General features: G+C 43.7%; 1 protein-coding gene and 1 non-coding gene across 2 annotated transcripts in view; both read left to right on the top strand.

Annotated features, from left to right (window-relative positions):
• Wdr27 (WD repeat domain 27) overlaps positions 1 to 13441 on the top strand; it is a 158431-nt gene extending 144990 nt beyond the window's left edge. Inside the window, exon 25 of the mRNA XM_006524929.4 lies at positions 11943 to 13441. Within this exon, the coding sequence (XP_006524992.1) occupies positions 11943 to 11969 (27 nt within the window). The 3' untranslated portion in view covers positions 11970 to 13441. The remainder of the gene's footprint in view (positions 1 to 11942) is intronic.
• Positions 6266 to 6329, top strand: Gm23352. The gene has a single exon (XR_003952423.1). It is a non-coding gene; the product is annotated as a U7 small nuclear RNA (small nuclear RNA).
• Positions 13442 to 23458: the final 10017 nt, after the last annotated feature.

Genomic DNA, 23458 nt, shown 5'->3' with positions numbered 1-23458 from the left:
CCTGGGGATCCATCCCATTTATAATCACCAAACTCAGACACTGTTGTGGATGCCAACAAGTGCTTGCTGAAAGAGCCTGATATAGCTGTCTCCTGAGATGCTCTGCCATTGCCTCACAAATACAGAGGTGGATGCTCACAGCCATCCATTGAACTGAGCATAGGATCCACAAGGAAGGAGCTAGAGAAAGGACCCAAGGAGCTGAAGGGGTTTGCAGCCCCATAGGAGAACAATAATATGAACTAGCCAGTACCCCCAGAGATCCCAGGGACTAAACAAACCAACCAAAGAGCATACATTGTGGGACTCATGGCTCCAGCTGCATATGCAGCAGAGGATGGCCTAGTTGGTCATCAATAGGAGGAGAGACCCTTTGTCCTATGAAGGCTGTATCCTCCAATGTGAGGGAATGCCAGGGCCAGGAAGTGGGAGTGGTTGGGTTGGTGAGCAGGGGGAGGGGGGAGGGGAGAGGGAGAGGGTGTTTTTCAGAGGGGAAACCAGGAAAGGGGACAACATTGGAAATGTAAATAAAGAAAATATCCAATTAAAAAAAAATCAGATTGTGCGGAGGCTAGAAGCTTCCAGGCCTAGGCCTAAGGTTAGAACAGAGAAAGAAACACTCTGGGCTCATCCCAAACTATTATTGTCACAGCTTGGGTATGGTTCTCATCTCACCCCTTCATCAGAGGAAATAAAAGATACTGTTACAAATAATTATTTTGGATCACAGGTTCACAGGGTTCAGTCCATACTTGATTGGCCCCAGGTTGGAACATCATGGCAGCAGTGTTATATGGCAGGAGATAGGTGCTCATAACATGGTAACCAGGAAACAGAGAACAGTAGGCAGTAACTAAGGATTTTTAGTTACACTCAGGAAACCATCCCTAGTAAACTATGCTAGCTGGATTCTACCTTCTAAGGTTCCCAGAACCTCTAAGAATAGTGCCTTCAGGTAAGGCAAGCATCTGAGATATCAGTTTGTTGATGAACACTGCAGATTCCAACCATAATAGCACTGCCGAAGGGAGCCACACAACACAGATGTGACTAAGCCCTCAAAGGCCCCGCAAAGGAAAGAGGCCCTCGCTCTCCCAAACCATGGAGAATTGTAGACGTTACTCCCGAAGCTGGTTGGCACCGAAGCCCTCAGTCTAAAGCCACTTCAGTGACTTTACAGTACATCCCTAAAAAGAACACAACCAAAGCATGAAGCTTACCTGCTGCCATCAGGAAAGAACAGTGTTCCAGGGCTAGCAGATGACTGTCACATTTCTTTTTGCCATGGATTTTGTGAGTTGGTAAACATTTGTGGCTTTTATGCTGAGTTATGCTAATTCATGAGAACACTCAGTAGGCTTACACATCTTGGGTTCCTCTGAAACTGCAGCGAGGGAGAATTCTGAAGGGTGGATGGCCCTTCTCTCTTTTCCTCAGTGATTCACTGCCACAAGTATTAGAGGATAAATTGACAGTGTTTGGAGGAAAGCCAATGATGAGCCAGTGTGTTTGGGGAGATGATGTTCTTGGAGGTGAGTTTCTGGGAGACATCTGGCCCCAGCCTGGGTCATGTTTTTATTGTTCAAGGTTTTCTAAGAAGTATGGAATAAGCCTTCAAATTATAGGTCTCAGTTTCCCCCTGTTATGGGGGAGGGAAGGTTCTAATGATGATACTAATGGAGAGAGAGAGAGAGAAAGAGAGAGAGAGAGAGGAGATTGAGATTCTAAGAGAAAGCCCTGTAGTATTACAGTGACAACATGACTTCTACCATTTTTTTTAATAAATGTGTAAAGAGGGCTAGAATGTAGCTCTTTTGTTTCCCTAGAATGTACCATGCCCTGGTTTTGATCCCCAAGACCACAAAAACTGGGTGTGGTGGCACATGCCTAAAACCCTTGCAGATGAGAGGCAGAGGCAGAAGGATCAACCAGGCTACATAGCAAGTTTGAGGCCAGCCTGGGATGCGTAGGACCTCAAACAATAACAGCAAAACCAGACATAAACGTGTAAAAAGGAAAAAAAAATAGTATCATTTAAAGTCTAAAGAGTTTAAATTAAAATGTAAAACACTGTTACAAGTAAAATATGTGAATATGTGGTGTTGAGAGGAAGATAGGTAATCTCCAAAGCCCAGAAGATCCCTTCCAAAATTTCACATCACTAATCTGAAGTGATATATCAACAAAGAAACAACCTAAAAGAAATGGAGGCAAACAATGGAACGAAGGATTAAAATAAAGCTTATTGGCTGTGAGAACTGTAATACATATTACTCTGGGCATGCTGGTTGGTAACATGGAGTACAGAGATAAGTGGGTCTCTATAATCAGAAAAACAACAGAGTGAGGCTTTAGTAGACAGGTGTGAGATAGGGTGGATGGTGACTGTCGAACCAACATACAGTGTCACAAAGGGAGGTGTGTGTGTGTGTGTGTGTGTGTGTGTATTTGAGGGCCTAGATAGAGGGGGAACTTCATGGATAAATTTACTAAGAGAATACTTAGACAAAAATATATTGTACCGAAAATTATTTTATAAAGAAAATATTTTCAACATTTTGACCGAAAACAAACAACATAATTAAAAACAGATCAACTATAAAAATCTGGCTGTCTTCTCTCAGTACAACAATAAATCCTGAAGCCAAACAAGCAACATAGCCAGACTCAGAAAAACAGCTGCCCACATTGGCCCAGCCAGGATGCTCAGGTGTGAAGGCTTGGGAAGGCCCAGCCAGGATGCTCAGGTGTGAAGGCTTGGGAAGGCCCAGCCAGGATGCTCAGGTGTGAAGGCTTGGGAAGTAAAGGCCCCATGAGCCTTGTTGACACAGAGTGCAAAGTGGCAACCCTATTGCTGAGTGAGAGTGTCGCAAAGAGATGACTTCGATAAGGCTTTTGAACTGGCACGTGGGTTAAAGAACTATGCAGAATGGAAGGCATCCCCTTTTGTATGAACAGTCACATGCCCAACACCCAGTACAAACCATCAAGTTGACCAGCAAAAACCATAATGCGTAAGAGGTTTTGTTTCTGTCCATTCTGGAAAGTACCCAGTTTTGCTTTTCTCTCTTTAAATAACTATTTTTAAAAAGACAAAGATGAGTTATTAACATAGACTTTCAAAACCCACTATCAGTTAAAAAAAATACCTTGAAAAACTTGGGTTTGGGGAAAAAAAAGCAATAAAAACTACAACTGTAATAATAAAACTTCCCACAAAAATGACACTAGACCTAATGGCTTCGTAGGTCTAGACTATAACGGTTTTTAAAAATAGAAAATAGTTATAAATTCTCGCATGTCTAGAGCCTCTTGAATGTGGGAGAGAACACAGTGACCAGCTTTATGAGGCAGGTGTGAGTCAGTTAAATTCTGGTAAGAGCGAACTGCAACAACACATGCGAAATAAACCTCTGAAGTGGGTTGGGAAAGCATCACCACACCATGGGTAAGGGTATTCAGCATTAGCAAGGACAGGACAACAGTTTATTATGACCTGCGGTCACCTTGACAGTGCCTGAGGAAGTGTGAACAAATACCATTTAGAATCTTAGGCCATCAGAGTGGAGACTGATTCCATCCTGGTAGGGAGTGTTCTTCTGACTCTAGTTCAAGGTCATCCTGAGAATCTGGAGACATTGACACCACGCTAGATCAAGGCCATTCAAATCCATGGCTAGAGAGTATGGGAAGGCTGAGGGAAATAGGGAAACAGAAGTAGTCAGCATTTTAAAAAGACATAGCTTCTTGGGAAACTGGAGTCCTTACTCAGGTATTATTGTAACAGCACATCATACAACAGATGCTCCTCCACTGATGATCGTGCTCCAAAGCTCCTACAAATAGCTGCAACAGGAGAGACAGAGGTCTACTGTGGATAAAATGTAATAAACTTAGGCACAGAGAAATTTTAGAAGATGAAGACAACACCATGGTGCCAGGATGCCCTGCTATTCAGAGGGACCAGAAAGCTTTCTCATTTGTTTCAAGTAAAGTTCCAGATGGACTGAAGGAGTTGAGCAGAGAGAACTGATCTGAAGATCCTGTGGAATAATAAAATACACATTGAAAACTACCTTGACCTGATCTTTCAGTTCCTCTGTCATTGCCCATGATCTTCAGAGCCAGGGGTGTCTCTAATACAAATCCTCTACCTCAGGTGGAGATGCTCATCCGAGACCCTTTAAGATCCCTGATAACCTTCAGCCAGTGTGATTATTTCCAAAGTCTGTTTCTGAGCTGCCCCTGAGCATCCACAGACAGGTGAATGAAGTGTCTGACTAAGTGTTGTGTGATGTAGTGACCTCACAGTGACCAGTTGTGTCTTTTGTCAACAGGAAACATAATCAAGAAGCTGGTGTGCTACTGCATAGAAGGTGACTGTGGATAACTGCACAGATCCTGCAATAGTTGAAGGTGCTTGTCCACTAGGCAGGATCTAGAGACATTAAAGGAACAAGGCTTAGGGCATTTCTATGAGAACTTATCTAGACTAGATTAATTGAGGAAGGAAAGATTAATTTAGGAGAGGAAGACCCTAAGTGTAGATAGTCCCAGTCCATGGGTTGGTGTCCTGGACTGAATAAAAAGAAATCAACCTACCAGTTCTCATCTCTCTCTGCTTCTTGACAGTAGAGATGGTATAACCAGCCACTGCATATTCCCTCTGCTATGCCCAGAGTCAGACTATATCCTTGATCTGTTGACCAGAATAAACCATGCCATCTTGAAGTGGTTTGGGTCAAGTATTTTGTAACAAAAGGAAAGAAATGAATAGTGATCATTTCAAGAAGTTGCAAAAAAAAAAAAAAAAGAATAAAAAATTCTTGATGTTTGTTCCTTAACAAATGAACGTTAGAGAGACCACTGTTTAACTCAATTTCAGTGTCCCAATATGTATGCATGCCTGGAGACATCACATGGTTCTTAGTAAATAGGTAACATTTAAATGCCATTTTGTATCAGTTAAAATTAACTAAAAGAAAAAGAAAGGAAGAAAGAAAGAAAGAGAGAGAGAAAGAAAGAAAGAGAGAGAGGAAGAAAGAAAGAAAGAAAGAAAGAAAGAAAGAAAATTTTTCATAAAAGGTCAGTTATCCTAGCCCCAAATGATGGGTAGGAAATATTCTTTTCTGTTTTCAAAGAGCTTTGTGCCAGTATCTCACCTATGGCCCATGGCTGGTTCTGTGGTGAGTGTCTCGCCTATGGCCTGAGGTTGGTTCTGTAGTCGGTGTATCACCTGTGGCTGAGAACTGGTTCTATGGTCATTGTCTCACTGTGGACAGGGCAGGCTCTGCAGTCAATGTGTCTGTCTCATCTGTGGACAGGGCTGCCTCTGTGGACAGGACTGGTTCTAGTGTACTCTTACTCATTCTTTTCTATATCTGTAGTCCAAGATCTGGGGTTTAGCATGGGCACAGAGGAGATGGCATGGCATGGTTCCTGCCCCTGAAGCAGGGTCAGCAAGGTGTGTGTCTCCTTGAGTATGGATGTGGCATAAGGCTTGTTTATATAATAATGTAGATATTTTACTTCATGTTCCTCCTTTGGGGAATGTTCTCCTTGCCAAGGTTAATGACTCCACGACAATTGGAAATAACACAATTCTGGGAGGTGAGGGTGTATATAATGTTCCTCAACGAAATGGTAGTACTGTGATCTTCAGGACAGCCATTAGGGCTGTGAGAAAGAACTCTGAAAACATGAGTTCAAGAATATATAAACAGGATTTCTCAATTTTGCAAAATATAAGGAAGCAGTATGAATTATATGAGGGACTTCATGGATCTGAAAGAACAGAGGCAGTTGCACTAATGAGTCAGTAAAGGGAAATTAACAAAGTTCATGGTTCAAGTAATAAGGAGCACTAAAAAGTGAGGTAGTGGTGCTCTCAGGGCAGGATCCCACCCAACTAAGTGTATTGTTTGTGCTTACAAACAGGCATATCTCCAATCTCAAGGTCTGTCTATAGAGCAAGTTCCAGACAGCCAAACTTAGGCAGTGAAGAGAACAAAAAACAGAAAGCTTTCTCACATAAAAATAGTCTGTGTGTCTGGATTTGGCAACCATAAGTACTATGTCCAGCAAACCATAGAGGGCTTGCTATATTAAAAAAAAATGTTCTTGCTGTCATTTTCTAAGGGTCAAGGGGTTAAGGTCATAAAATGCTGATTTGTGGAATATTCAAAAGGGAACCTGGGGTAAATTAATGTATTGATATGTAAATAAAAGACTGGGCTTTGGTCTGCCAGAGCTGAGCTATTCTGAGAGCTATTATAGCTCATTTAGAATTTTTTTCTAGTAGGTTTTTTGACTTTGGTAGAAAAACCCATAAGCTATCTATATAGAGTGTCTAGAGAGCTATGCCAAATAGACCATAGAACTGTCAGCTTTCATCCATCACTGACTCTGAGTCATTGCTTCCACCACTTCCAAACACCCCTTCCTCAAGACCCCAAACCAAGCTGAGGCAGATCCTTGGCAGGGAGGGGCTCTAACAGCACTTGCTGTGAATAAGAGGAACTGAGTTCAAATCACTGGTGCCCACATAAAAGTCTGGCATGCTTTCAACCCTAGGCACTGGTAGGGATGGAGACAGGAAGATCATGGGAGTTTGCTGGCCAACTAGCCCAGCCTAAATGGGTAAACTTCATATTCAGTGAGAGATTCTAGCTTGAGAACTAAGGTGGCGAGCAGTAGAGTATCATGGTAAATCTCCAACCCAAATATGCCCTGGCAATGAAAACACAACTCAGTTAATATGAATATATGTTGTGCGCCTAGATTGGGCAAATCTATGTCTACACTACCATCTTCCACATCTTATGAGACCCCTTAGAACTTGCTGTTTCTCCAAGCCATGTGCTTTTGCTCAGCTTTTCTTCCTCCTCCTCCTCCTCCTCTATGTCCTCTCCCTCTTCCATTTTTTCCTTCTTCTTTCTCCCTACCTTCCCTTTATCTGCCCAATCATCAGCTCTCATTTATTTTACAAATTAAGGTGGGAAGCAGGTTTACAGGAAATCACCTGAGTGCTGACTCATCCCTTGTTGGGAACGGAATTAACATCAAATATAATTAGCCCCAAGGCTATCCACAACAGTAGAGGAAGACACTTAGATGTCTACTTCTGGCTTCCACATATGTACCCTCATGCCTCTACACACTCCCCAAACAATACATGTGCATGGACATACACACACATGTATACACACATGCTCACACACATACACATGCACAAATGCCCCCTCATACCCCAACATACTCCTCCAACATTCACGTGTGTGCATTTATGCATGCACAAACATAAACATGTATGCACACACACCCATATGCATCACATGCATATCCACATGCATGCACACACACTCATATGCATCACATGCATATACACATGCTCCCATGCGTGCATGCACACACACACACACACACACACACACACACATACACACAGGCACATACACATGCATGCATACGCACATACACTTTCAGTCTAAAAGAAGCTGTCTGGTGTTCCCATGCATGTCATCCAATCTTCACCAAGCTCAGCTGCTCTTGTACCCAGTGTCCTCTTCAAGGACATGCCATTTTTGATCTTTCTATCTAAGATGATAGCTGGTTGAAGAATGAGCACCTGGCTGTCAGAAGTTCCCTGTTCAAAATAAAATACCACAAATTCAAGGGTTTCCTGGCACCAGTGGCCTGTGTTGAATCACATGACCTCATTGTAGTCTTGGTTCTGCACACATACACTTTGCTCTGCACACAAGTCACTTCACAAAATGTCAGCAAATGCTACTCAGATTTGAGACTATTCTGTGTTGTGAAATGCAGTATTTCCCCTTTATATAAGCTTCTGCTCTTACAGAAAATGATGGTCTAATTGTGGAAAACAATGACCTTTTATTTTTGCTAACATCAATTCTCGGCAGGCATGTAAGTATTAAATCAGACTATCCATAGATATTTGTGTGTGTGTTGGATGTTTAAATTTTGAAAGTTACTGTTTGAGTTGATGATTTGGTTTTTCAGAAGAAACCATTTAATGAATTTTAATTTGGGGTTAGGACAACATTTCCAACAATTTCTGGAATGGCCCTCAGCTCATTTCTTCCAGTTTGTGCTACATATTTATGCAAAACAGCCTTCTCAGCACTGAGAATTTTAAAATGAAAATATAGATTAGCTCTGAGAAATGAAGCTGCCCTGTGTCTTGTCAACAATTCAGACAAGATTTAGTTCTTTATGTAAAAGTAACAAGGACATCTTAGTTTGCAAATCTGCTTCTTTCTTTAATAAATGGCAAAATCGTATACAAATAATTGTTTTATAATACATTTATTTATGGTTTATTAGCAGTAGACATTTGATTTTTATGCCTGTTTTATGCCTATATACTTCAGGCCTTGTAAAAATTTCTGGGGAAAAAGTATCGGTGGAGAAGTTTAAAAAGCCCTTCTGTAGAGTCAGTGGGACAGTGGGCTTGTCACAGCACAGAAGGAGCCTGAGTCTTTCTAGGTGGCACATTGGTAGCATGGAGGTTTCAGACTCCCCAAAGCATGCCAGAGGAAGGCAACTGTTGGGTTCTGTGAAACTTCTGTGGTCTACAAAGCCTGGAACAAGCATCCAGCCCACTGGAATCCCAGACAGGACCTAGAACAGATAACAGAGAAGTGGCAGCCAGCAGAGAGGAAGACACTTATGGGCGACCTGTGAGCTGAGATTCTGCATCTCTGCTGGCCCACTGTGCTGACACACCACTCTGAGTTCCTTGCGGTAACTCCAGTGTCTTCTATCCACACCTGCCCATGGTTTGTAAAGTTGAATCTTACAGCGATGAGACAATAATGATGTGCTAATTGCTACCCTGACATCAGAGGAGTGATGATATATGGATCTAGCCATCTGCACACTCTACTTACTGAATGGACTATTTATTCCCCAGAGTCCTCAGCTACAGTCAAACGACTGGTTTCTAAGTCTCCTTTTCCCTTGCTAAGTGCATATGATGCTACTATTAAGCAGAATGAATAGTTCCAGAAGGTCACAGTCACTGTCTGATAGCATGAAGCTGGGTCTGACCTGAACAGAGCACAGTGGGAAGAAAATATGAGTTTAAACATCCAGCCAGCCACTCACCAGGCTGTATGCTAGGAAATACAATGGCTCCTTCTTCCAAGGAGTTTATTGACCAGTGGGGACATGGAGATGTGGTGGCCAACAATATAGAGAAGGAAGCTGCACCAATGATCTCCCAATACCATTGCAGATCGTAGTCATTTTGTCCATGGGATTTTACTACTTTTCCACAGTAGGCCTTTCTTTCTGATTTAACTCTTACAGGGTCCTGGCATCTTCCTCTCTGTCTGTCCTGAACTTCCATGTGACTCCCCAACCTCCACCCCATTCCTGTACTAGCTACACTCTGCTAATTAGCTTCAGCACTCCAGCTGTGGCCTGAAATCTGTTATCCAGGGCGCCATCTTGGATTCTGAAGCTTTGTAAAAGCTCCTGGATCCTCTGTCCTGCAGGAAAGAAACCACTGGTTCTTCCACTTTGCTTAGTTTGGGATCACAGATGGCAGTGAAATGCACTGTGTGCTTGGGATCCAGACACAGCTATAGGGCTGGCCTGCAAAGCTGGCTGGAGACCCAGATGGAGGACAGAGCTGTCCTTGAAGAACACAGCTCTCCCTTCAAAAGAGGACAAGAGTTTATCCTGAGTCAAGTATCTGTAACTATGGATGGCAGCATGACTTCAGCTTGCTCCTTCTTCCAATGTGGAACCCATCACATAAACTTTTACCACCTCATAATGAACGAAAGTCTAAAGGCACTTTTCAAATACATTGGAGTGAACAATTGATGTAGACAGGTTAGGGAAATAATCTGCCCTAGGCCTCAGAGGTTGATGACATTTGTATCTTTTCGGTTGGTGGAAATTAGTGGTGTGCTAAGTTAATATACTTTAAAGATTTAATCTGGTAATTGAAATGATTTTAGACACCGAGGCAGCTCCTACGGAGACCGAAGGTAGTCCAACCCCATTTGGCTCTGAATCAATTGACAGTCCAATTTCCTACTATGTTGAAGTACTAATTGGTCAATCATGCTTATAAAATATTACACACAGGTGTAGCTTTTCTCCCTGGAGCTTTAGTTTGCAGGTCCCAGCCTCCTCTTGGCCACCCATCACTATCTATCTCTTCCTGGCTCTTCAACACTGACACAACACCCTTCACTTTGGAGCTCCACGTGGAATTGCTCAAAATAGGCTGAGCCTAAAGCAAAAATGGAAAACACATTTTTAAGAGCAGATAACATATTTTGAAGTTGCCAGTTTAAACAGTTTGGGTGACAATTTGCATGCAGGACTGTTTTTAGACAATCCTTTTTCCTATTTGTCATCTGATATCCTAGAAGAAAGAAAATAATAATGAGAGATGACAAGAGTCAAATCACTCCCAAGTCTCCAGTTACCACTGTCACCTTTTCCTTGCTGTGATGCCCACTTCAAGATGGCTCCTGGCTCTCATGTCTGAGATGACCCCTTGTAACTCAGGGGAGGAACCCACCAACACATCCTAGGTTGCCTTCTCACTTGGTATGTTGGCTAGTCTTATGTTAACTTGACACAACTTGAAGTTATCTGAAAGGAGGGAACCTCAATTGAGAAAATGCCTCCCTAAGATCCAGCTGTAAGGCATTTCCTTTTTTTAAAAAAATATTTTTTTTCTTTTACTGGATATTTTCTTTATTTACATTTTTAATGTTATCCCCTTTCCAGGTCTCCCCTCTGAAAACCTCCTACCCCATCCCCACATCCCGGCCTCTATGAGGGTGCTCCCCCCCCCCCACTCCCACCTTCCTGCCTTAGCATTTCTCTACACTGGAGCATCAAACACCCTCAGGTCCAAGGGCCACTCCTCCCACTGATGTCCAACAAGACTATCCTCTGCCACATATGCAGCCAGAGCCCTGGGTCCCTCCATGTGTATTCTTTGGTTGGTGGTCCAGTCTACAGGAGCTCCAGGGGAATCTGACCATTTGACACTGTTGCTCCCCCCATGGGACTGCAAATGTCCTCAGCTCCTTCAGTCCCTTCTCCAACTCCACCATTGGGGACCCTGTGCTCAGTCCAATGGTTGGCTGTGAGCATCCACCTCTGTATTTGTCAGGCTCTGGTAGAGCTCCCAGGAGATAGTCATATAAGGCTCCTGTCAGCAAGCACTTCCCTGGCATCCACAATAGCGTCCAGGTTAGGCAACTGTGTATGGGATGGATCCCCAGGTGGAGAAGTCTCTGGATGGCCTTTCCTTCAGTCTCTGCTCCACACTTTGTCTCCATATTTCCTTCTGTGAGTATTTTGTTCCCTCTTCTAAGAAGCACTGAACCATCCACACTTTGGTCTTCCTTCTTCTTGAGCTTCATATGGTCTGTGAATTGTATCTTGGGTATTCCAAACCTTTGGGCTAATCTCCACTTATCAGTGAATACATACCATGTATGTTCTTTTGTGCAGGGTGAATCCTCAGGAACAGAGACTTCATGCTTCCTGGGGAGCAGGAACTAGCTTATCAACTTCACTGTAATGCACACCTCTGTTGTCTGTGTCAGTGGACCAGCTAGTGGTTCTACCTGAAAATGTTCCAAGATAGTCAGAGGCTGACAGTCATAGCTAAATTCTGTAGATGGGTTTGGCTCCCATTTGAAAGCTCCAAAGTTATGCTTTGCTCTGCTCTGCTCTGCCAGAGAGAGTGAGTGCTGCTGGGGGAGGCTTGTCTGGGTTTCCTGGCATTGTATGCCAGTATTGGCAGTGGAAACTTCTTAAATCCCATAGTTTGGGGTGAAGTTGGGGTGGTCCTCTCACCCCTCCTTGTCTAACTTTCTCAAAAATTAAAAACTAATGAAAATCAAAAGCAACAAGTCATTTCTTTCTTTGTGTTTCAGATTGCCCTGAGTTTGAGGAAGAGGTAGACTATGCACAGCACCCTGACACCCTTCACTCTCGCTGTTACCCTCTCTTCCCATCTATGGGGGTTTTAGACTCTGAGCTTGCTTGTCAACAGTCGGCTGCTACCTCTTTAAATGGGGTTTTGGAGTCAAGGATGCATGGAGCATTGGAACTACATCCTCTTTAATGTGGAGCTTTTAGGTCAGGGAGACATGGGGCATTCATATTGTATTATTAGTATCTGCATATCCCAGGAAGATCCAAGGTTTTGCAAGGATCAACAGACCCCAAACATACAGAACTAATTAGGATCAGGTTCTGGGACTGGGACCCAACTTGTCTGATGTCCAGTCCCAACGATCCATGGCGTTCGTTGCCTTCAGAGGATGAATGGTGGTATTTGAGAACGTTCTGTTCAGATGCAGTTGGAAAACCATCTCTCCAGTGTGCCAGAGTCATTTCCAGATGTACTGAGAGTTGTATGCAAAGTTGTACTTGGAAGAAAACTTGCAGCATCCAGATTAAAGGACTGACAAGCTTGAAGACACTTCACCCCCCCCCAGCACATACCCACCAGGATGAGGGATGCAGGTGAGATGAAGCAGCAGGGGGGAACTGGAGACAAACTGGAGCTGTACTTGCAACCCCAGACCTGTCAGCAGCACCAGTCACTGACTGGCTTGGGAGCTAGGTAAAAGGAATTGGAGATTGATAGCTACAAAACACACCCTCAGATGTCTTGTCCCTCCTTCTGGTCCCCAGTTCTTGTCAGATGTACTGGCCTTCTTTAGCAACAGCCTGTTTTGTGTGAGGGGTATCAGCTTTGCCTGGGCCCACATAATTTTTGGCTGCCAATCTTTGCATGCAATGTGTATGGGCTGAAGCCTGTAGTGATATTCTTGTCCCACTCAGGATAGCTGTGTCCAGCGAGATTAATACTTCCAGACTATGGAGGAGGGGTTAAACAGACAGCATGCTCCCCACAAATGACATGATCACCGCCTCACAGTCAGTGATGGTACCTTTGTTTTAGTTATGACCAGATAGCTGGGGTGGAATGAGCACCCAAGTGGAATGAGCCTTACAGTGGAGGAAAAAATTGAAATACAGAAAGAGACAGGACAGATGGTCCAGAGACTGGTGGTAGAAGAACCATTGGTATCTCTAGTGAAATAAGAAGATATTACATTTATATGCCATGAACAGGGCACCAGAGAAAAGGAGCAGTCACAGAAAGGAGTTACTCAGAAAATACCTAGGAGCCCCTGAAGAGATGTGAGGTGGCCCAGTGTTCACAGCTTGATTGTACTGCACACACAGAGCCTTATAACTGCTTCAGGCTCAGAATACCATCCGTGTCTGCTATAGACACACACACACACACACACACACACACACACACACACACACACGAGTGTGTCTATGGGGGAAAGCATCACTACAGTCAAGTATAAAATGTGACCATGAAGTAAGACCCTGGTTCATTCACTGCAAGCTGATGGTCCTTGAATTCAAAATACATTTTTTTTTTTTCTGGAAAGAAATGGCTTCTCAAAGTACACATGGTGGCTGGTGAGACTCACTGGGTTAGTCTGTTCAAAGGTGAGAGTTCTCAATGGGAGGGGAGGGAGGCTTGATGCCCCAGCATGGGAGGGGCGCTAGAGGGGTGAGGCTGGAGTGAGTGAGTGGGTGGAGGAGCACCCTCATAGAGGCAAAAGGAGAGGGTGAGGGAGGATAGGGTGGGAAGGCTGGTGGAAGGGTATGGGGTGAAAGGGGAATATCAATTGTAATGCAAACGAATAAAAAACAAAACAAAATAAAATTGTTAAATGGCATGAAAGGCACTAGCTTTAGAATTGAAAGCTAAAGAAATTGGAGAGAAAGGGAAAGCCGTGGAGCTGAAGTCTAAACTGACATTTGAGTCAGGATCTGTGGAGTCTTGGGGACACAGGGGCTGCACCACACTTGCTATTAGGCTTGTACGCTGGCAACTTTTATTACTTTGGTTGTGATGGGTGGACCCTGTGGATTGGGGGGAGGTTCTGAAAATATTTATAATTAAATACAAACCATCTGAAAAAATAGTTTTAATAGTACTTCCATGCATTTTCTTTTTCTGCTTGGTTTTCAAAGCTTGGAAATGCTAAGGAAAATTTGATCCATATGTTTGGTTAACATAAGTGTGCAGCGTTGGATGAGTATTTTAAGATTATTTATTGAGCAGAAGGCTTTACTTGTGAGCCCATTGGGCATCTACATCTCATTCCCTTGGGGCTCACTTTGAATGTTTGTGATTCTTGTTCCTGCCTTGAGCCTATGAAGGTGGCATCCCTGGCGGAGTCCCATTCTCATAGGTCCCTATCACCATGTCTGAGGAAATGTCACCTACAAGAATAGAAGGTCTTGGTTTGGGACATCCCCACAATAGGGCTTCAAGGGACATTTGGCAATGGCTGTGATGAGCCGTTCAGTCATATTCCCATTCTCTTCTATCCATGGCATTTTGTGAGGGATCCAGGGATCTGAAGCCACTGTTGGTGAATAAAATTGACACCCTTTCCTTTCTCTGTCCAAGGCTCACCTTCCTTCAAACTTCTCTCTGTAGAAAGGATGTTCCCAGACTTCTACAGGGTCCTAGAAAAAGGACTATGGCAGGTACACCTTCCTTGTTGATGTAACAGGCACGATGGAGATGTTCTGGTGGACAAGAAATCCAGAACTGGTATACTGGTATACTCACATTCATAAATAACATTATTAAAACTGGTCTGTTGGGACCAGATGCAAACTACTTGCCACAGAAGACACATATTCCTAGCCTGGAGCTTGTCTTACTTTCAGATGAAAGGTTCTAACACTGCATGATGGATAAGGAGAGGGAAACACACACACACACACAGAGGCAAACACATACAAGCATCCCCAAATGTGTCAAGTTGCCACAGGAAGTTTTGTGGGCCTGTGTACTAGAGGCTTTCCACAGAGATCCTTGGCCCAGTCAGGTTCTAGGGTTCAGGCGAAGGGGAGAGAACGGGAGCTGAGGGTCAGGGGTTGGGAATTGCTTCTGCCGCCTCTGCTGCAGCTGCCTCCACCTTGTTTCAGTTGAGCAGATCTCTTCCCCAAGTGGCAGTCTTACAGCTCTTATGACAGAAGCTCTCAGACGACAGTAGTCCTCACACACCTTTATTCCTTCTGGATAGGATTCTTATATACAGTTTTGGGATGCATCAGGGTCTGACGGTAGGTATTTACTATTGGCTTGGTCTGAGAACTTGGGGATACCTTATCTACATGGAGGAGGGTTTGGGTGCTGCTCCTACACGACTGATGGCAACAAACTTCTCTCCGTGGGTCTATGGGGGGGGGGGGGCTGTAGCTACATGACAGGAGCCTTGGTGTCCAGGAACAAGCAAAATGCCTACCGTCCCTGCAGGGTCACCTGGGTTTCTAGCTTTAGCTCAAGCAGGAAGCAGGATACCTTTCACAGCCCATCACCCCACAAAGTTTTATGACATAGAATACAATGTATAGAATCTGTAAGTTGCACAGTGAAGTTCACAAGCTAAATGATGAAGTTGAGTGCCAGGCAGCATGGGCAAGTATGTTACAAAGTAGTTATGAGCTGCTTCAGTGCACTGGTCTGCATGGAGCAGGAATCTCTCCCATCCCTTTCCACAAACTCCAGGCTTTGCTTACCGTGGGCTAAGGTAGGCTGGGCAGCATCATTCTGCTTCCTGTGTTTCCCCTTTCTGGTAATTTTCAGCAACTTTAAGAAGTTCAGAAAGACCCAGGACCTTGCCCATCATAACAACTTCTGAGGAATAGACACTGCATGTGCATCTCAGATCTCTGACATGAAGAGCTCCAGCACTCACTACACATACATTCTCATTCTCTCTCTCTCTCTCTCTCTCTCTCTCTCTCTCTCTCACACACACACACACACACACACAGAGAGAGAGAGAGAGAGAGAGACAGACAGACAGACAGACAGACAGACAGACAGACAGAGAGACATAGAGACAGAGGGAGTTAGAGCTCCAGGTCCTGAGATATGAGTGACCATAGCCTATTACACTCTGTGTGAGCACGAATGACCACACATAAGTCTGTGCTGTCCCTCCAGTCTATCCTGACTACTGACTTTTCCTATAGTCTGCTCTGAGCCGTGTGGCACTACTCTCCTCCTTAGCATTGGAAGCCCTTGGTATGTGAATATTGAGGTCAAAGCTCATTGTTTTTATTTCTGGGGTTCAGCCTCACAGTATCTTGTACTATCACTATTCTCCTGGTAGACACACACAGATCTCCACAGGATGCTCTTTCATCCAAAGCCTCTTCTACCTTAAGAAAATCAGGATGATTTTGATGCTCAGTAGAAATTTGTGTGACACATCTGTTCTCACCAGCAAGTGGACCCTGGGAAATGCAAAGGTTCAACCATTCAAGCCCATGGATGAGCCTCAAGTCATAAAAACATCCTGATGTCTTCAAAAAGGAAGGAGAGTCCTTGGGGGAAATCTTGAAACTTTTGACTGTCCAGAAAAGCATCAGGCAAGTCATGCAATGTGGGGAAAGGGGGAAAGAGAAAGAGTTCTGGCAAAGCCAGGGGAAGCCAACAGCAGCGTGTGGCTTATATGAGACCTCCTTACTAAGGGCCTTGATTTTGGATGTATGGGCCATGGGTCATAGCAACAAGAGCCATTGTGTTGCTTGCCAGTTGGGGTGCAAACTATGTATGGGTCAGAGCCCTGAGATGGGAGAAGGGGGAAACGGGCTTCAAACCCATGATGTATGCTGCAGAAAGAATGAAGTGGGAATTCAAGAACAATGTAGGGTCTGAAGGAACTCTGAGGCAATCAGTCACACAGCATGGGATGGGATTGGTTCCCAGTGGTCACTTCTGAGGAGACAGAAGGGCCCAGAATAGACAGCAGGAGGAGACACTCTGGCTTTCTGTGTACTGTGGGAGCTGCTGTCATCGTGGAGTGTATGACAGAATAGGGATTGGGTCCTAAATGAGCACAGTGCCAGGAAGGTTGGGAACATATTAGCACGATCAGTCTGTTGACTACTTTTATGGTGTCTGTCCGAGGACTCTGAGTTCTTAGGAATGCCAACCTGTAGTAGTCAGGTCCATTTGGAGTTGTTTTCTTCAAGTGAAAGAGGCAGAACTAAAAAAGACACAATTTAGGGTGCTGGATGCAATGAGAGCTCAGGAAATGAGGTCATGTGTCTTCTATGTCCATATGGCTGCTGCGTCAAACATGACATAGATTTTGCTATGAAAGGATATGTATTTAAGCCAGCCTACTTATAGTAAAATAGAGAACCCTCTACTCTTTTATGGGTGGGGTGTCTACTCAGCCAAAAGCCTTCAGAAACAAGCCCCCTGAGAAGAAAGAATTCTGACTATGTTTCCTGCTTTAAGACTCAACTAAGGCTGCAGCATCAGCCTTTTCTTGGGTCTTCAGAGTGACCTACAGACCCCAGGAAGCCAATCCCACAACCATACAAGCCAATTCTTTAAACTTTTGCTCTCCCTCCCTCTCTCCCCTCCTATCTTCTCTCCCTCTGTGTCTCTCCCTCCCCTCTTTGCCCTTTCATTCCCTCTTCCTTAACTTCTCATGCAGTTGACAGATGGAGAGCAAGTGTGTGTGTGTGTGTGGGGGGGGGGGGGACCAATGGGTTTGGAGCCATGGGACACAAAAACAGGAAGGAACTGGAATTGTGTTAGTCAGTTCCCAGCCCTTCTTTGTCATTGTCAAGGAGGTGAAGCTCTGAGCTTCAGCAGGCCACTGTGTGCCAAGAAACAGACCTTGGAGCCCATTATATGTAGACACTGAAGTTAGGCAGTGAGCAACAGAGGCTACAGGTGGGAAGGGGACAGTGGGTAAGATGTAAATGCAGATGAGGTCCTGAGGATGGCAGGAGACAGAGAGTAAGGAGCTGCAGCGCTGGGGTCCCATGGGAAAGCTTATCTTCATTGTCCTTTAGTGGAAGCATGAGGTTGGGGGCATTTTAAAAAAACAGCAAGGGAGACTATTTGAAGGAGAGAGACACTAGCCATATCAACAAGTGTGAGTGGGTGTTACAGTCAAGGAACAGGTGACTCAAACAGAGACAGCCACAAATGCTTTATCTTCAAGATACCACCAATATCCGGGCAGAGCTCCTGGAACAAGTGCTTTGAAACCAGCCAGCAACATCCAAAGAAAAAACCAGGTCCAGTTCATGATAAAAAGGATGAGACTAAATACCAACCCTCAGACATGATGATGTCATGAATACATGGCACAGACCTGAGAAGAGCCTTTCATACCACTGTGAACCCAGCATACTGTGCAAACAGCCTACATGGGTCTGGTGAGCCAGTCATGGACCGATAGGCCAAGTTTCCCATATTTAAAAGCAGTTTGAGTGCTGTAGTATCTGCTGGGGTAACTCAATGTTTGATTTAAATAAAGAGCTGTCAGCTATTCTGTTTGTCCTGGAATGTGGGCTGTGATCAGAGTGAAACCTTTTCAGTAAAATTAACTGTCTGTTCAGATTTTCATCACCAGCAATCCTTTCTCCAAAAAAAAAAAAAAAAAAAAAAAACAATAACACTCAAGTGTGTTCTAGGAGACTTGGAAGGAAAAGAAGAAGAAAGTTCAGAGGCAAAGCTTGGTCTAAGTTCTGACGCTGAGGCTGCAATTACTCCTCGCAGCAGGAATGTTCTGGGCCTGGCCTGACCATGCTCTTGGCACGAGCCGCCATTGTTTATGCCAGCCTGAGAGACTCTTGAATTCATGTCCTTTGATTGAGCATTTTTATGAGGCCTGCATAAGTCATGTCCCTTGAGATGGTAGCCCTGGCATGGAGTTGGCTTCCCTTTTTACAGGCTTCGTGATGGGAGAGAGGCCTTCTCTCTCTTCAGATGATCCTTCTGCTCTGATTTCCTTTGCCCCACATCCAAGGAAACTTCCCTGCACCGTCTCAGACATCATCCTTTCACCCAGTTCACCCTTGAGTACAAGAGCAACTTTATCTTCTGTTATTCATCAATTGCAAGAGCAAGAAACTGGGTGAATCCACAAAGTCACTAAATTTCTCTTTAGTTCACATCTTTGGCAGGTTGGATTTAACTGTGCCTTTCTAGAACAGTGGTTCTCAACACTCCTAATGCTGTAATCCTTTAGTACACTTCCTCATGTTATGGTAACCTTGAGTATAAAAAACATTATCATTCCTATTTCCTAACTGTATTTTGCTACTGTTATGAATCAAAATGTAAATATCTGATATGCAGGATATCAGACATGAGACCCATGTGGAAGGGTCATTCAAACCCCAAAAGGGTTGTGACCCACAGGTTAAGAACCACTGTTCTAGAATGTAGTCTTATAAATATTCTAGTGTTGTCCCTTTAAGGACCAACAATATCTCAAGGCATAAAAATTACCTAAAGTAGTGATGAATGGATAAGCTTAGTCTTCAGAAAATTTAGAATACATAATTCTCAGAGGATGTTTTCATTCACCTTCACAATACACAAGGAGCACCTCTAAATCAACTGCAAAGAGATAGTCAGTCACAATAAAAGCTGCACAGCAAACTCCAGGGACACTTAACAGAACAAGCACCCTGGTGCCCAATGAGCATTTGAGGAAAGGCACACGTGATATGTGACTAAGATGAGCAAATAAACCCTCAGGGAATGAATGAAATTATACCCTCACAAGAATGCCCCAGGCTACAGAGGCCTCCAATCCAGCTATTGAGCACACAGTGTGAAGAACCCTCACCAAACACTGAGTTTATGAAATAGTCTCTGATTCCAAGAACGTTCTCAGCAATGCTTACGAAGTGTATACATGCCCTGCCCTTTGACCCAGCAGTTCTCCTGGGTAGGATAGACACGGATGGATAGTGTTGGTATCAGGATTGGCTCTGAACCCAGTGACATCACACCTAGGTGACAGTGACCCACACGCCTGTTGCCAAGGCAACAGCCACCATATTCCCAGAATCCATTTGGCTCACCTCACACTTGTACCTGCAGTTATGTCAGTCACTATCCATATAACAGAAAGACCTCTCTGAGCTGTCTCCCCCCTTTTCTCCTTCGCTGCCACCTTTGCCATTCTCTTCTACAATAAACCTCATATGGAACTGTTTGGCCTGGTGTGGTCTGTCTGGAGCTGCACATCTAACACAACAGATATACTGAGTATGTTTACATAAACTCATCCTGAAAATGGCATGTGGTCCATAATCAAGGGCTGTATAGGTGACCTTGCAAGAGAAATCGGGTAACAGAATCAAATGGGAATAGAAATAAGATGAAAGAGTGTGTGTGTCTGTGTGGGGGGCTGGATGTAGAAATTCTGGAGGTTTCAGACAGGGGGATAGCATTGCAAAGACTAGAAAAGCCTCTGGGAATATCATCTAGATCAGGTTTACCTCTGGGCATGCCTGTTTGATTAGGTTAACTGACATCAGAAGACCTACTCTAAAGGTAGATCTCTCTCTCTCTCTCTCTCTCTTTCTCCCTCCCTCCCTCCCTCCCTCCTGAAATACATAAAAAGGAGGCTAGAGGGATATCAGAAATCATGGGTCTTTGCTTCCTGACTGTGGATGCGTTGTGACCAGCTGCCTTAAGATCCAAACACCAGGATTACCCTTCCATGATGGGCTGTATTCTGGAATTGTGTTCCAAGATAAATTGTCTCCCTTAAGTTGCTTTTGTCAGGGATTTTATCACAGAAACAAGAAAAGTAATTAATGCAGATAATTGGTACCAGGAGTGGGATCAATTACAATAAAGCTGATCATGTAGTTCCTAGGTCTTTGGGATTTTCCTGGGTAGGAAAGGCATGAAAGACTAATCCAGACTTTGTGGTAGGAATATGCAAGAGTTTGTAACTTTGGGATTAAAAATCCACTAAATGATGTTGCCAGAACATAATGTAAAATTCCTGTGGGATTTTAGAAGAAAAGAATGTTAAGAGAAATGTAAACAGTGGAAGGCCAGATCAGTAAGTTTTAGGGGAAAACAAAGACCCTGTGGAGGGCATTTATGTTATATTCCGGCAATGAATTTGGCTATATTTTGCCTATATCCCAAGATCTCTAGTGAAGCTGAATTTAAAGTTTAAAATGGACTAATTTATTTGGCAAAGGAAATTTTAACACAGTACATACAGCTTATAAGAATGCAGCGTGGCCACTGTTTACTGCTGTACAGGTATACAGTGAGAGAAAACAGTAAACAAAGCAGAAAGATGCTGTGATAACTATTCTCCATTGTCATTTTGACTGTATTTGGAATGAAGTACAATCCAGAAATGAAGGGCACACCTGTGACCTGAATCACGAGGCAGGAAGAGAACATGCCTTTGATATGAATCTTGAAGCTGGAAGGCTTTTGATACAGAGCTTGAGGTGGGATGACACACGCTGTTCTTAATCCAGATCTTGAGGAACACCTTAATCTGGGCAGAAGGAATCTTCTGCTGTGGGCCTACATAAGGACAATGGAAGAAGGACGGGTTAGTTCTTTGCCTGCTCACACACACATTGCCAGCACATCCATTGCAGCCTACTTCATCAGGGTTCCAGTTATACAGAAGACCAGCTGAACCACCCTGCCTCATGGAACTGAACAACTACCAGACTCCTGGATATTCCATTCACAGCTGGCACAATTAGACTGCAGCCTGTAAGTCATTCTGATAAATTCCATATATATATAAAATTTTCTTCATTACATAAGTTATGTGACTCTAGAGAACCTTGACCAACACAAATACTAAAAGTATAAATTTGAGCAAAAAAGGAGTATAAGCAACTTTAACCTTAGAGAGACCAGGTAGTTTTTGAAAGTGCTCATAATTGCTAAAGAGACAAGCACCATTAAAGAGAGACCTGGTAATTTGTATTGAGACAACAGGGCAAAACCCTGCCCATCAAAAGTTTCGTTTTTGTGAGCATGCAAATTCAATTGAGAAGGGAGGTTCTGCAGTGATACTGTCAATGGATGTGTTCCCTGATCCTTGAAAGTAGCTGCCCAGAGAAGTGGTTCCTCTGGGTCATCACACACTGGCTGATGGGAGGCAGATTCATCCCGAGTTCAGAAGATTGTCCACATAGTACTAGTTTTGAAGACATGAACATTTAAAAATTGAGAGTCATGGAGTCTGTCGCCACAGCTCCAGTGAGCTGCTGAAGCCAAGCAAAGTGTGGCAGAATTGGAGCCCCTGAAAGTTCACTATGTGCAGCTGTGGGGATGATGTTTGCAGTGGAGACTCTAGAATCTTGGAGATGCCAGGCATTGCTTGAAAGAACACAGCTCCTTATAGGCCCACAGGGAGTAGGGCTCTTAGGAGGTATGGCCTAATTGGAGTAGTGTGGCCTTAGAGGAAGCATGTCACAGTGGGGACAGGCTTTGAGGTTTCATATGTTTAAGCTATACCCAGTGTGGCTAACCTTCTGCTGCCTTCTGACCAAGGTGTAGATCTCTCAGCTCCTTCTTAAGCATCATGTCTGCCTGCATGCCACCCTTATGATAATGGACTGAACCTCTGAACCAGCACCAATTAAATGTTGTTCTTTATAAGAGTTGCCATGGTCGTGGTGTCTCTTCACAGCAACTGAAAACCTAACTAAGACACCAAGAACATAAGACTTGCTGCATGGAAATCTATAAATGTGGAGTAAGGCAGGCTGTGTGTGCTATGGTCAGAACAATTGGAGGGGGAGGCTTTGGATCACAGATGATTCTGTCATTGACTCCAAATGGTGAAGATGGAGCTGAAGAATTTGGTGTAGTTTTTGCTAGGTCTTGATCTTAATTTATGCTTATAATTCATTAGTATGACAATTTTATCCTTTTGGAAGATAATATTTACTTTGGGCCCTTGCACACTAGAGGTTTTTCTGTTTTAAGTTTTTTAAGTTTTGAGGATTTAACACATGAGTACTATATTTATAACATCTCTACCTCTCCCTCTGCCCATTTAACTCCTTCCATGTCCATCCCCACTTCCCTCACTCTCATGATCTCCTCTTATTATTTTTACATGTATACATATGTACAAACACACACATGTTTGTATATCATTTACTAAGCCCATTTAGTGTTGCTTACACATATACGTGGCTGATTCCTTCTGTTTAAGTAGCCTTTGGGGGACTTACACCCCCAAGACTGATTCTTCCTCTCCCAGAAGCCATTGGTTCCTTGTGTTCCTTCATCTAAGAATGAAAATTTCCTCCAGCCCTGTTGATGTGTCAACTGGTGTTGTCATGCAGATCTCATTAAGGCAAACATATTGGTGAGATTTCACTGGTGCAGTTAGCATGCCTGTCTAGAAGATGATACATTAAAGCAAAAAAAAAAAATTTAAAAAGTGGCTAAGGGATTGAATAGAGAGTTCTCAGAGGAAGAAATACAAACAGGAAGAATCAGCTTAAGACCTATTCAACATCCTTAGCACTTAGGAAAGTATAAACCAAAACAACTTTGACG

The sequence above is a fragment of the Mus musculus genome, chromosome 17 (genome assembly GCF_000001635.26).
Source record: "Mus musculus strain C57BL/6J chromosome 17, GRCm38.p6 C57BL/6J".
Lineage (NCBI taxonomy): Eukaryota > Metazoa > Chordata > Mammalia > Rodentia > Muridae > Mus > Mus musculus.
The sequence above is the reverse complement of the archived record's forward strand: the minus strand, read 5'-3'. Positions and strand labels throughout refer to the sequence as shown.